General features: G+C 43.7%; 1 protein-coding gene across 3 annotated transcripts; it reads left to right on the top strand.

Annotated features, from left to right (window-relative positions):
* Positions 1-5,141: 5,141 nt before the first annotated feature.
* Positions 5,142-11,874, top strand: LOC307074370 (E3 ubiquitin/ISG15 ligase TRIM25-like). 3 transcript variants are annotated; one of them, XM_079734498.1, is made up of 4 exons: positions 5,142-5,230; positions 5,341-5,816; positions 6,231-6,396; positions 7,252-11,874. In XM_079734498.1, the coding sequence occupies exons 2-4, from the start codon at positions 5,343-5,345 to the stop codon at positions 7,809-7,811; spliced, it is 1,200 nt and encodes a 399-aa protein (XP_079590624.1). In that variant the 5' UTR covers positions 5,142-5,230; positions 5,341-5,342; the 3' UTR covers positions 7,812-11,874. The 3 variants fall into 3 exon arrangements, with proteins under 3 accessions (XP_079590624.1, XP_079590622.1, XP_079590623.1); XM_079734496.1 differs by having other exon boundaries at positions 5,341-6,396; XM_079734497.1 differs by lacking the exon at positions 5,142-5,230 and having other exon boundaries at positions 5,277-6,396.
* The last annotated feature ends 1,524 nt before the right edge of the window (positions 11,875-13,398 follow it).

Raw genomic sequence — 13,398 nt, 5'->3', positions numbered from 1 at the left:
GGTGTGTGTGTGTGTCAGTTCTGCACAGAGGGTGACCACAGGTCCCATCCTGTTGTACCTCTGAAGGAGGAATATGAAGCGAAGACGGCCAAGCTGGGGAAGATAGGGGCTGAAAACGTAAGATTAAGGAGATAAAAGACACAGTAGAATTGAGCAAGAAAGACGCAAACAGAGAGATAGCCGATGGTGTGCAGGTCCTCACTGCTTTGATGCGTCAACTTAAAAAGTGCAGCGATGATTTTAGCCAAACAGTTAAAGAGAAACTGAAAACCACAGAGAAACAAGCTGAAGAGCTCATCAAAGAGCTGGAGCAGGAAATAGAAGATCTGACCTATAGAAGCTTAGAGGTGAAGCAGCTCTCACACACTAAAGACCACCTCCACTTCCTCCAGGCCTTCAGATCCCTGAAGAATCCTCCACACACCAGGGACTGGACGACGGTGGAGGTCCGTCCTGCGTCATACGTAGGGACCTTGAGGAGATCCCTGGATCACCTGGAGGAGACACTGAACATGGAGATGAAGAAGCTGCATGATGCTGAACTGAAGAGTGTTCAGCAGTATGAATTAGATGTGACTCTGGATCCTGATACAGCTCATCCCCACCTCATTCTGTCTGAGGATGGGAAACAAGTACATGATGGAGGTGAAGAGAAGGAACTCCCGGACAACCCTAAGAGATTTACACAGCATGCATGTGTTCTCACGAGGCAGAGCTTCTACTTTGAGGTCCAGGTTAAAGACAATACTGACTGGTGTTTAGGAGTGGCCAGAGAGTCCACTGACAGAATAGATGAGACCTTATGGGCCCCTGAAAATGGTTTCTGGAGTATTTACTTTGACATTAATGGGTTGGTGTTTAATGGTGACCCTGATATCCGTCTCCCTCTGAGAGCTGAGCTCCAGAAGGTGGGGGTGTTTGTTGATTATGATGAGGTCTCCTTCTATGATGTGGAAGCCAGGGTTCATATCTACTCTGCTACCGGCTGCACCTTTGGTGAGCCTCTCTATCCAATCCTCTTTACATATAATGAAGAAGATGGTATAAACTCCGGCCCTCTGGTCCTCTCATCTGTCATTTAAACAGACTACAAATAACCAAAATAACAAATGTTGACCTAGGTGAGATCAGAGAGAACTGCATTCATGTTATAGTGCTGTCATTTATCAATGATAAATTCTTTAGGGAAATAACACTTACGTTATAAAATATAGCCCATTGTAAATTATTAGATTCCACTATTTTCTTCAATGTGTGTTTTAATTTTTTTTCTTTTTTGTTTATTGCTATACATTTCTAAATGGTTGCAGTTCTAACATGTTTGAAGGATATGTTTTTATCATAATCTTTACATTACTATGAGTTAATATTTCTGAATCATCAATGACTATGATTATATTTGTACATTTTTCGGATTTCAATAAAATGTCAAAAATGGAATCCGAACATTCTTGGTGGAAAATATATTTTCAGGGCAAACGGTATAATACGTTTGTACACATTACGTAGGTACTATTTTGATTTTGTAGTCAAATATGTGTCGTCTTAGAAAAATAAGTTCACTGAAACATAACAAAACAAATCCTAATAGCTCAGAGGTCTTTGTGTGAATAACCGCTGTACTCATCTGGCCTGGCCTGGATGACTGTGTCATCTGGCCCAATGTAGGACTAGTAGTTCACAAACACACCCTGAATGGCTTCCTGTCTTCCTCTCTCTCTCTCTCTCCCTTCCTCCCTCCATCTCCCTCCCTCTCCAACTCCCTGACTCACCCTCTCTCTCCCTCTGCCTCCTTCCCGCTCCTCTCTCTCCATCTCTTTCTCTCCTCCCCTCTCTCACTTCCTTTCCCTCTCTCCCTTTTTCTCTCTCCACTCCTCTCTCTCTTTGTCGCTCTCCTCCCCTCTCACTTCCTCTCTCTCTCCCTCTTTTTCTCTCTCCTCCCATCTCTCTCCCTCTTTTTCTCTCTCCTCCCCTCTCTCACTTCCTCTCTCCCATTTCCACTCTCTCCTCCCCTCTCTCTATCCCCCTCTCATCCTCTCCCTCCTACAGCTGAGTGTCATCTATGTGTTTCTATACGAACAGCATTGGGCCTATGTCTTCCATCCACACAGTTAATCAAAGTTCATATGTCTCTCTCTTTCTCTTTTCTCCTGGTCCACCGAATCTTTCTCTCTTTACTCTCCTTGTCTCTCTCTCTGTGGTCTTTCCTTCCTTCTGTCTTTCTGTATCTCTAATTATCTTTCTGTACCCCTCGTCCTCTTATTGACCTCTTAGTTCCTTGTCTCTCATACATTGCACTTGGAAGTCGGCATCTGTCTCACTCTCCTGGGGACAGAATGGACCCAGCCTGGCTTCTCTGGGTAGCCAGGTCTTCCTGTGATGGCCTTGCTCTATGGCCAGGTTATGTCCACTGAGCCTGGACGTTGGCAGAGATCTCCTCAGCTTTCTATCGGTAACAGTGGACAGATATTCTGCCCCTGTGTGTGTGTGTGTCTATCTCTCTTTCTATCTCTCTCTCACTCGCTCTCTCACTGAAGAATTGTGTGTCCCATACTCTCTCTCTTTTGTCCTTCCTTGTCTCTCATTATGTCACACTGGTCTTTCTCTCCCTCTGTCTTTCTGTATCAATCTCCGGTCATCTGTGTGTAGTCTTTTTTTTGTCATGTTTGTTCATCTCTTCCTCACGTCCCACACTCTTCTCTCATTCTCTCCCTACGTCTTTCTGAATCTCTTTCCCTCCATCTTTCTTCATCTCTCTCTCCCCCTCTCTCCCGCTCTCACTACTGTCCCTCTCTCTATGTGTGGAAGCAGGATATCTTTGGTCAGATACAAATCAAGAATGACACAGAAAACATCACCAGTCCAACTTCCCACAAAATTAGCAACATAACAAAATATGTCACACTTTTGCCTGTTAATTTGTATTTCGCAAAAAACAACAACATTAGCAACGTGCATTATGCCAGTAAGTCAGCATCAAAGACAGTGGAGTGAGTGTGGACTTCACGGACGGAGGTGGACACCATATTCTTTCTTTCCGTCTTTGACGCTTTCATTCCATGCAGAGCGCTGCAAAAATAACCCCAGTGGCGAGCTGTACGGCGTACATGTCTGTCCGTCAATATTGTGATGGTGTCGAGACATCGTGGGAGAAGACACTCTCTCTAGTGCAGGGCGAGCAGCACACTGCATTTATCTGTCCTCCGTCTCAAGATTTGTGTTCCCCAAAGACTACGGTTGTCATGTGAGTCCGCAGACCGGCAGAGCGGCCCACGCCACTGGTTAAATGTGCCCTGCTCAATGGTTTAATGATCGCTTCAGGTTGAAAGCATCGTGTAGCGGGGCCAAAGCTTTAGGCGGGGCCCCACACTGAGGTAACTGGACAGAAAGAGACAGATTCAAACTCTAAACCCTGTGTCACTATGTGTTGCTTTTATTAATTTGTTTGTTTGTTTGTTTGGACGTCCCCACGGTGATCACCATGATGACGCCAGGAACTCGCTGCCCAAGGTGGCGTCCGCCACCGCCATGGGCTGGTTCATCAGTGCGTTCCACGCCAGCCTACGTCTTCTCGGCGCTTATCAAGCTCGCCGCCGTCGACCACCCGACCAAGCGGAGCTGGGCCCCGGGGCGGCAGGGAAGCACCGGAGGCCCAGCACCCAAAGGTGCCAATACTTCCATCATCTGTCACCATGGAGACCTGCTATTGAGTCATTTAGCAGACGCTTTTATCGAAAAATAACTTTGTTGATTCAGTTAAAAACAAAAAAATAAGGTTTACACTGACATGTGATTACGTATTCATTCGAGTATCTGTGGATAGCCGTCGTTATTCTAGGGTTTAGGTATTATTTCTTCCTCTCTCTTATCTCCTCCTTCCTCCTCCTCCTCCTCTATCCCTCCTCCTCCCTCCCTCACCACCTCCTCCCTCCCCCTACCTATCCTAACTTTTCTCTTCACCCACCCTTTCTCCTCCCCTTCCTCATCCTACCCCTCCCGTCCCTCAACACCTCCACTCAAACCCTCCATCCTCTTCTTCCTCTCCTCCTCCTCCCCTTCATACCTCTTCCTCTCTCCCCCTCTCCTCTCTCATCTTCCTCCTCGTCCTCCTCTACCTCCTCCTCCTCCTCCCTCTCCCCCCTCCTCCTTCTCTACCTCCCCCTCCAGACATACACACACACACACACACACACACACACACACACACACACACACACACACACACAGCTTGTATCTATTAAATGTAACTACAAGGGCTATTTCAGCGCCTGGTAATTTTACCAGGACTTACACACGCCTGTTATCTGACCGACACGACACACTCACTCACTCTCTCTCTCAAACACACACACAGACACACACACACACACACACACACACACACACACACACACACACACACACACACACACGCACACACACACAAACCTGAGTGGTTTGCTACAACTTTAGTCCCTGAGCAGCCGGAACACAACTAATGTTTTTTAATACACTTCATATTTTTTGGCCTTATAATGTCTGGACAGGTGTGTGTGTGGGCGCGTACCTGCCCCTGTGTTTGTGTGTGTGTGTCTGTTTGTAACAGATATAGAGAAAAGGCGGAGATAATGTGTGTTCCTGAACCAAAGCTAGCTCCCTGAACGTGGAAATGAACAGTTTCTTGATAAAGTTCATGTTTTCGTTTTGTTCCTGTATGGTTTGTTTCTATCACGGGGAACAAGGCGCTGAGCAGTGGTCCTCGTTCCTCTGTATACAGTGATTCTATTGGCTCATCTTATCCTGGACCTTTCTGTTAGGCATTCTCCTAACTTAACCGTGCGAATACGTGTCACAATGTCCTGTGTGTGTGTATGTGCGTGTTCGTGTGCGTGTGTGAGACCCACTTTTACCAGCAGGGGGTGCACAAGTTCTTCAAACGGGGCAAACTTTCCAAAAACAAAAGGAAATCTCTCGTTCTGCACCGGCTCTCTTTTAACTCCCGAATGAAGTGAACACACATCAACGCATTTGAAGAGGCCACACAGTGCGCATTGATGCAGTGCACTCATGGGGCGGAGCCAGGTGTTAGGGGAGGAGCCAGGCGTTAGGGGAGGAGAGGAGTGGACGTCAGGTTGAGAAAACGAAACCTAAGGTTCATAGAAACCAAACCCACCCGACGTGGAAGCACTTCTCTCTTTCAGCAGAAAAATAACACACATTAAATAGTCTGACAGACAGAAACAACAACAAGGTGAGTAAAGCACCACAACTTTGAGAGAAGTTAAAAAAAACTTTTCCCGTTAGGGAATTAAAAAAATAATGGAATTATTTCAATAGATAAACCTTGTCGTCTGTGTCTAGGAATGGCCTCTGCTAACACTTCCTTCTCTGAGGAGAACTTTTCATGTTCCATCTGTCTGGATGTGTTCAGCAGTCCAGTTTCCACACCATGTGGACACAACTTCTGCAGAACCTGTATTAATATGTTCTGGGATGAACAAGTCCAGTACAAATGTCCTGTTTGTAACGAGCTTTTCCACGCAAGACCTCATCTACGTGTCAATATACTCTTATCAGAGCTGACAGCTCAGATTAAAAAGTCTGTACGAGTAAAAGAGCAGCCTTTTGTTAAATCAGCAGAAGTTCCCTGTGACGTCTGTACTGGGACCCAGCTGGCCGTGAAGTTCTGCCTAGTGTGTTTAACCTCTTACTGCCAAACCCACCTGGAGCCACATCATAGAGTAACAGGCCTGAAGAAACATCAGCTGGTCGAGCCTATGGATAGGATGTGTAAGAAGCACGACCGACCTCTGGGGCTCTTCTGCAAGACTGAACAGGTGTGTGTGTGTCAATCCTGCACCGAGACAGACCACAAGTTCCATCCTGTTGTATCTCTAAAGGAGGTGTATGAAGTGAAGATGGCCCAGCTGGGGAAAATAGAGGCTGAAGTTCAGCAAATGATCCAGAACAGAATACGAATGATTCAGGGGATTAAAGACACAGTAGAATTTAGCAAAAAAGAGGCAAATAGAGCAATTGCCGATGGTGTGAAGGTCCTCACCGCTCTGAAGCGCCGCATTGCAAAGTGCCAGGATGATTTCCATCGAGCGGTTAAAGAGAAACTCAATTCCACTGAGAAACAAGCTGAAGACCTCATCAAAGAGCTGGAGCAGGAAATAAAAGACCTGACTAGTAGAAGCTCAGAGGTGAAGCAGCTCTCACACAATAAAGACCACCTCCACTTCCTCCAGGCCTTCAGATCCCTGAAGAAGCCTCCACCCAGCAGGGACTGGACGGCGGTGGAGGTCTGTCCTCCGTCATACGTAGGGACCTTGAGGAGATGCCTGGATCAGCTAGAGGAGACACTGAACATGGAGATGAAGAAGGTGCCTGACCTGAAACCAGGCATAAAGAAGTGTAAGTGTTTGTTTTGTTTGCTTTATCACAACACACACCAACTATTTAGATGGAAAGTCCATGTACACAGCAGTAAGTGATGTACGTTCATTTAAATCCTACTGTGAATAAAAATGATGGTCGACTTCAATTATCTTACGTATATTAATATTGTTATCGATCACAATCACAATTAATCCTACCTTTTATATTTATATTAAACATTTAATTATTTAAATATAAATTTATTTATTATTAGACACAAGCGAACAGCAAACATGGTACTATCATTATTAATAATGGCTGTAATGTGTTTTTTTATTTAAAAATAACCCACTTATTTTCATTGTTATTACTAGGACTATTATAAATGTTGGTAAATAATTCATTTTTTTATTTTATTACACATAACGTAATGTTTATATTATAGTAATTATGTGTATTCTATACTCAAAACATGACATAAAATGTATCTGGTTTATTGTCAAGTTTGCAGGAAATACATGATACATGGCCTCGAAACATAGGAACCCTATTGTATTCGTTAGTATTATTAGAGGTCCTACAAAAAACGTAGGAACCCTATTGTATTCGTTAGAATTATTATTTATTTTTCATTCCCGACAAATTCGGCCATATCTCAAAAACGACATGGTCAAAAAAAATTATTGGCGGGCTTGTAGAACTCTTAAAATGAGATATGGATGCAAGGATGGGCCAGAATTAACTATAGGTGGCGCTATAATAAGCCTTTGAAGTGCAGCATACTCAACAGGCTGCCATTTCCGCTAGGAAAGTGCAATATGCATGAAACTTTGTATACATGAAGGCATTTCTGTGACTAAGCAGCCTAATCATGTCTTCATCTCCCATCAGATGCTTGTGAACTCACACTGGACCTGAACACAGCCCACAGACATCTCTCTCTGTCTGAGGACAACAGAGAGGTGACACTGCTTAGATGCAATCAAGGGTATCCTGGTCACCCAGAAAGATTTGACTACTGTAGACAGGTGTTGTGTAGAGAGGGTCTGGCTGGCCGCTGTTACTGGGAGGTAGAGTGGGGAGAAAGGGTGGATATAGGAGTGACATACAGAAGAATCACAAGGAGAGGAAGTGAGGATGACAGCATGCTTGGAGAGAACAACATGTCTTGGTGTCTTCATTGTGATGATAATAATGGTGATGATTTTTACTCTGCCAACTTCAACGGTAGACAAACAGACATACCTGTCCCCTCTTGCTCTAACAGAATAGGAGTGTATCTGGACCAGCCTGCTGGCATTCTGTCCTTCTATGAAGTGTCCCAAGATGTAGGAGGGACCTCAGACACACTGACACACATCCACACCTTCCAGACTACATTCACTCAGGACCTCTACGCTGGGTTTATGTTATATGATTATGGTTCCACAGTGTCTCTGTGTCGGCTGTAGTCTCTTCCCTCCCTTCCTTCCTTGCTGCATGGTGGGATTGTGGTCTCTATAGAGTGAGTGACTTTCAAACTGTTTTATCCTTTGTGTCTGCATTTTTCCTTGTCAGTGTGTAAATACAGCGTGTCTAGGGAGTGTTTTGTGATCTTTGCCGCCAGCCAGCAATTGCTGGGCAGCATTTCTGTTTGGTCACAATGACAGAGATGACCAAACTCAGAGGTCGTCGGCCATGGTAGAGTACAGTCTGTCAAAAACATGGAAGAAGTGAAAATCAAAGACTATTTGATGTTTGTCAAGTCAGTAAAAAGCCTAATGCGGGTTAAAGAAAAGGGGTCTTCTCTGACCAAGAGATCTACAGGTTGAAGAAAATCAGAGAACTGAATGATGATGAAGGTGTAAAGATAATCAGCATTGTAGAGAATATTTATGAACGTGAATAACAAAATGAGAAGCTATCCACAAAAATCCATTGGCATACAGTAGCTCTATATTTCTATATGTGTAATAACTGCAGCATTTTGACTTGAAAGCAAGTTTCATGGAGTATGCACGCTTTTTTTTCTTGTAAATACATTGTCATTAAAAAAAATATCTCTCCCATAACTTACACACTCATAACTCACTCACTTTTTTACTATTACATGAATGGGTTGGTATTTAATGATAACCCTGTTTTCGTCTCCCTTTGAGAGCTGAGCTCCAGAAGGTGGGGGTTTTTGTAGATTATGATGAGGGTCTGGTCTCCTTCTATGATGTGGAAGCCAGGGTTCATATCTACTCTGCTACTGGCTGCACCTTTAAAGAGCCTCTCTATCCAATCCTCTCTCCATGTGTTATGCCCCTCTACATGCCCACTGGCCTTGCAGTGGCAGTGCAATGGTCTTTGGGTGGTGCACGGGCACAATCAAGTTAATTATGCACACCTGCGAAGGTGTGCTTTAAAGCCATGCCTTCAGCCTCAGAAGGGGGCTTGCTTTCTCGTGACAACATGTGCTGCTATCAAGACTTTTAACGTACAATTATTTATTAAAGTAAAACACTTTATTGTTGGATTTAAACTCTGTGGTCTGTCTCCATATTTTGTTGCAGCTTCTGAGCCAGTCGTAACATGGGGGCTCATCAAGACTTCTTGAACCTTTTAGGGAGAGTGGACCAGAGTTTTTTGTTAGATTTTCTTTGTTGTTTTGGTGAGTATAGTTGTTTGTTAGAACTTGTTTTTGCACTCCCTGGACAGATTAGTGTGGGAGAGGCTACCCCGTGGAGAAGGCATGTTAGCCTCGAGCCTAGTATGACTCAGAAGATGGTAAGGTTATTCTAGCTAACTTGAATAGGTCTGTGGATTGCTTTCCTCGTCAACTTGTGTACCGATATTTGACAAACAGCCATACTCACCACCCTTTTGTCTGGAGCAATTTTGAGCCATGTATTTAACCTGTTCATTAAGAAATCTGTAGCTTTTGTACGTGTAGCCTTTGGTGAGAGTTAATTGCTGCTGATTGACTGGTCAGTGCAGGCTCATTAACAGAAAGCATGTGGTGTTTGTGGTGTTATCATATCTGTGTGGACATGCCCACTTTGTGTGAAGATCAGCAGTTTTGATGCTTATTAAATGAGTGAGTTGAACGTGGAACTGACCTTTTGTGAGATGGTGGTCAGCCCACTTTTGTAGATAACTTGTGTAGGTTGCTAGCCAGGTGAAGGCAGCAACTTTTGTTTGTGTGGTAGTGAGCCACACTAGTGATCAGTGTTGTGGGTGTGAGCCACACTAGTGATCAGTGTTGTGGGTGTGAGCCACACTAGTGATCAGTGTTGTGGGTGTGAGCCACACTAGTGATCAGTGTTGTGGGTGTGAGCCGCACTAGTGATCAGTGTTGTGGGTGTGAGTCGCACTAGTGATCAGTGTTGTGGGTGTGAGCCGCACTAGTGATCAGTGTTTTGGGTGTGAGTCGCACTAGTGATCAGTGTTTTGGGTGTGAGTCGCACTAGTGATCAGTGTTGTGGGTGTGAGCCGCACTAGTGATCAGTGTTGTGGGTGTGAGCCGCACTAGTGATCAGTGTTGTGGGTGTGAGCCACACTAGTGATCAGTGTTGTGGGTGTGAGCCGCACTAGTGATCAGTGTTGTGGGTGTGGCTTTCCATTTTGAGTGGTCGCAGGTGTGTACTACACTGAACTTGTTACACCCCTCTACACCCCCACTGGCCTTGCAGGTGCAGTGGAAGGCTCTTTGGGTGGTGCACGGCACAATAAAGTTAATTGTGCACACCTGCGAAGGTGTGCTTAAAAGCCTTGCCTTCAGCCTCAGAAGGGGGATTGCTTTCTCGTGACATGTGCTACTGTCCAGACTTTTAACCATTATTTATGTCATGAAAGTAAAACACTTTATTTCGGGAATTAAACTCTGGTCTGTCCACGTACTTTGTTGTGGCTTCCGAGCCAGTCGTAATACCATGTTTACATGAGGGAGGTGTAAACTCTGCCCCTTTGATCATATCACCTGTAAATTAAACAGACTAGGACTTTTGTTTAATAATAAAATAATCAAACAACTAATGTTTCCTGAATTAGAATCTCAACTATGAGATCTGAGATGGTTTAATGTTGTACTGCTGTCATTTAACAATGAGTTAACAAGAAATCATTAGGAAAAATAACCCTTAATTTAAAAAATATTGGCCATTATACATTAGTAGATTCCACTATATTCTTCAAAGTGTGTTTTCTGTGTTTTATTACTTTTTGGTTTATTGCTATACAATTGCAAATTTATAGCATGTTTGGAGGATACAGTTGTCTATCATAATCTTTACATTACTATAAGTTAATATTTCGCAATCATGTACACTTTTCTGAAATCAAAATCTAAGAAAATTGAATCTGTACATTCTTAATGGAAAATATCTTTTCAGGGGGAAAGGTACACTATTTTCGGTCCGTTTCGTCACATATTTGAAGAACTTTAACTGAAAAAGATTTTTTTATGTTTTGCCTATGCACTGTCTGACAGTTTTTATGTGTGTGTGTGCCCGCGTACACCTGTGTTTGCGTGTATGTGTTTAACAGAGAGCTCTAAGGGGGAGAAAGGATGATGTGTGTTTAACCAAAGCTAGCTCCCTGAATGTGTAACTGAACAGTTTATTTAGTTCATGTTTGAGTTCTGTTTCTATCACGGGGAACAAGGCGCTGAACGGTGGTGCTCGTTCCCCTGTATACAGTGATTATATCATCCTGGATATTTCTGTTAGGCATTCTCCTGACTTAACCTATTTGTTTATGTTGAATGAAGACCAAAACATGAAACAATGAATGTTGAGTGATTACGTGTCTGAATGTCTTCATGTGTTGGGATAAAGATGATGGTCATTATAGTGTTGCCAAATTGTGGTTTGACTCATATTAGGGAGGGGTGGCTATATTTTTATGATTGATAATACACAATGATGGGGTGTGTGTGTGTGTGTGTGTGTGTGTGTGTGTGTGTGTGTGTGTGTGTGTGTGTGTGTGTGTGTGCTGCGAAACCTTCGTTTTAGCAGAAAACACGTGACACGCACTGAGAGGGGCGGCTCTGGGGCTTTCCACCCTCTCTCTCTGTGAGTCAAACCTGTTCAGGGCCCGGTTTCCCGAAACCTTCTTAGAGCCTTCTTAACGCTACGTCATTCGTAACCTCTGCTTTAAGTTATACCTTAACATCTCGCGTGTTTCCTGAAACGTTCTTTGCTACGAATCTCTTACGTACGTCGTTCGTTGGTAAGATTGGTCTGAAGCGCTCGTAGAACCTTCTTATCTCTACCATAGTGATGGTTCAGCTTCTGACGCTAGTCGCCGCCACTGTAACCTTCAGAAATCCCCGTTGCGCATGGAACTGCCACATTGGCAGTATTGTGTTTCACCAATGGGTTTAAGTCATCCATGAAGAAAATAATTGCTCGAAACACAAAAGCACAAAATAAAAAGATAGACATGCAGGATTGGTTTGGTTTGAAATGTGCTGGGGACAGAGACGCATTCGGAAGTGTATTTTCAGAAGTGCTGAGTACAATGAGGATGCACTCTTTTTTTCTCTCTTCAGTGCCGGTAATGAAAGGTTCTCAAAGAAGGCATACCCATGTAGCTAATTACCAAGGAATAAAATGTAATACAAAATCTGTCTGGCACGTTTTATGAATGAAAGGTTTACAAAAAGCATCGGACATATGACCCACTATGTTCTGCTACATGTATTCAATGTTGACAACGTGACATGACATGGCTAAGCTACCAACATAAACAAGAGGAGCTAGGAAAGAAAATGAACTGCGTGTTTAGGTTCAGAAGGGCCAAAAGTGTGGCTACACAGCACTACAAAGGTTGTCAAGATTGAAAAAGAAAAAAACATTTGTTGCGCAGCTGAACGCTGTATTTCATCATGAGCTCGCTGTTCTCAATTCACAACACGCATTTCATCAAAACCAGCCTACATCAGGCGTTCTGACCAAAACTCATGCACTCCCCCCCACAATTATTCCAGAATTCAAGCAAAGCAAGAATGACCAAAAGTCACTTTGTTTCAACAAGAGACCGACTCCACTGACTATCAATTGCAAGTTAAAACAGCCGATCACTTGAGTACAAAAAACACAAAAGACCTCGCTTCAGCACCAGCAAATCTTAAGCAATAAATATCGCGTCTTACCTTTATTTATGTGGCAGTGGTCTGCAGATGCATCCCGTGGTGTAGCCTACCACATCCATTTAGTTCTACAGGTTATCGTTCTGATACTGTCCATGGTACTAGCAACCTGCTCTGGTGCTTTTTACTTATGTATTCAGGCTAAAATTACTTGATTGTCTGATGCCTCATCCCTGCATCCCAGCCAAAGAGTATTGGTATTATTAGTAATGGCTACTTGCCAAAACGAAAAAAATAACTTCACACAGTGTGTCTTTTTCCACTGTTTTTGTTATCATTCGTAGCGTTGGTCAGCAGAGAAATAGTTCTCCAAAGTCGTTGACGTCGCTTAGCACCCGAATACACTGGGGATGATAAATTACCGGACTGCGGAGTGATACAGATGACGTGAAAAAATTCACTTTCCTTGACAGCGGTCAAATATGCTGGACGTGAGCATTCCACGGCATTGAGAAGAGCCGTGTAATAGGTAAGGGATAATCACCGAGAGGCAGGGCAATAAACTGATTGATATGCCCGGCTCGTGCACGGCTTACCTTAACCTTGGATGTGTGTGATCTGATGCGATGTGTTTTGGATTGTCGGTGCCGTTAAAGTAGCATTTATAAACGTTTACTACTTACGGCACTGACAATCCAAAACCAAAGTGGAATCTAGATGGAAATAGCGTGTAGTTCAAAACGTGAGCAGCTTTTACTTCTTCGCCACCTAGAGAGTTTGTTATGTACGATCATTCAAAAACCCCATGTTATTTCCCATAGACATTTGACCGATGGAACCGGAGCCTCGGAGGCGGGACTTATTCTTCTTCATACTTTTATGAATTGAGAAGAGCCGTGTAATATGCCAAAATAATTGACAGCTGAACGTTGGGAAGGCCCATGCAAGTGAATGGAGCAGTCTACAGCATTGAGAAGAGCCGT

Source organism: Pollachius pollachius (genome assembly GCF_949987615.1).
Source record: "Pollachius pollachius genome assembly, chromosome: 4".
Lineage (NCBI taxonomy): Eukaryota > Metazoa > Chordata > Actinopteri > Gadiformes > Gadidae > Pollachius > Pollachius pollachius.
The sequence above is the reverse complement of the archived record's forward strand: the minus strand, read 5'-3'. Positions and strand labels throughout refer to the sequence as shown.

Coding starts and splice junctions, on each gene's coding strand:
- LOC307074370 (XM_079734496.1), top strand. CDS start 5,343: ATGGCCTCTGCTAACACTTCCTTCTCTGAGGAGAACTTTTCATGTTCC. Junction 6,397..7,251: donor GAAACCAGGCATAAAGAAGT/GTAAGTGTTTGT, acceptor ATCTCCCATCAG/ATGCTTGTGAACTCACACTG.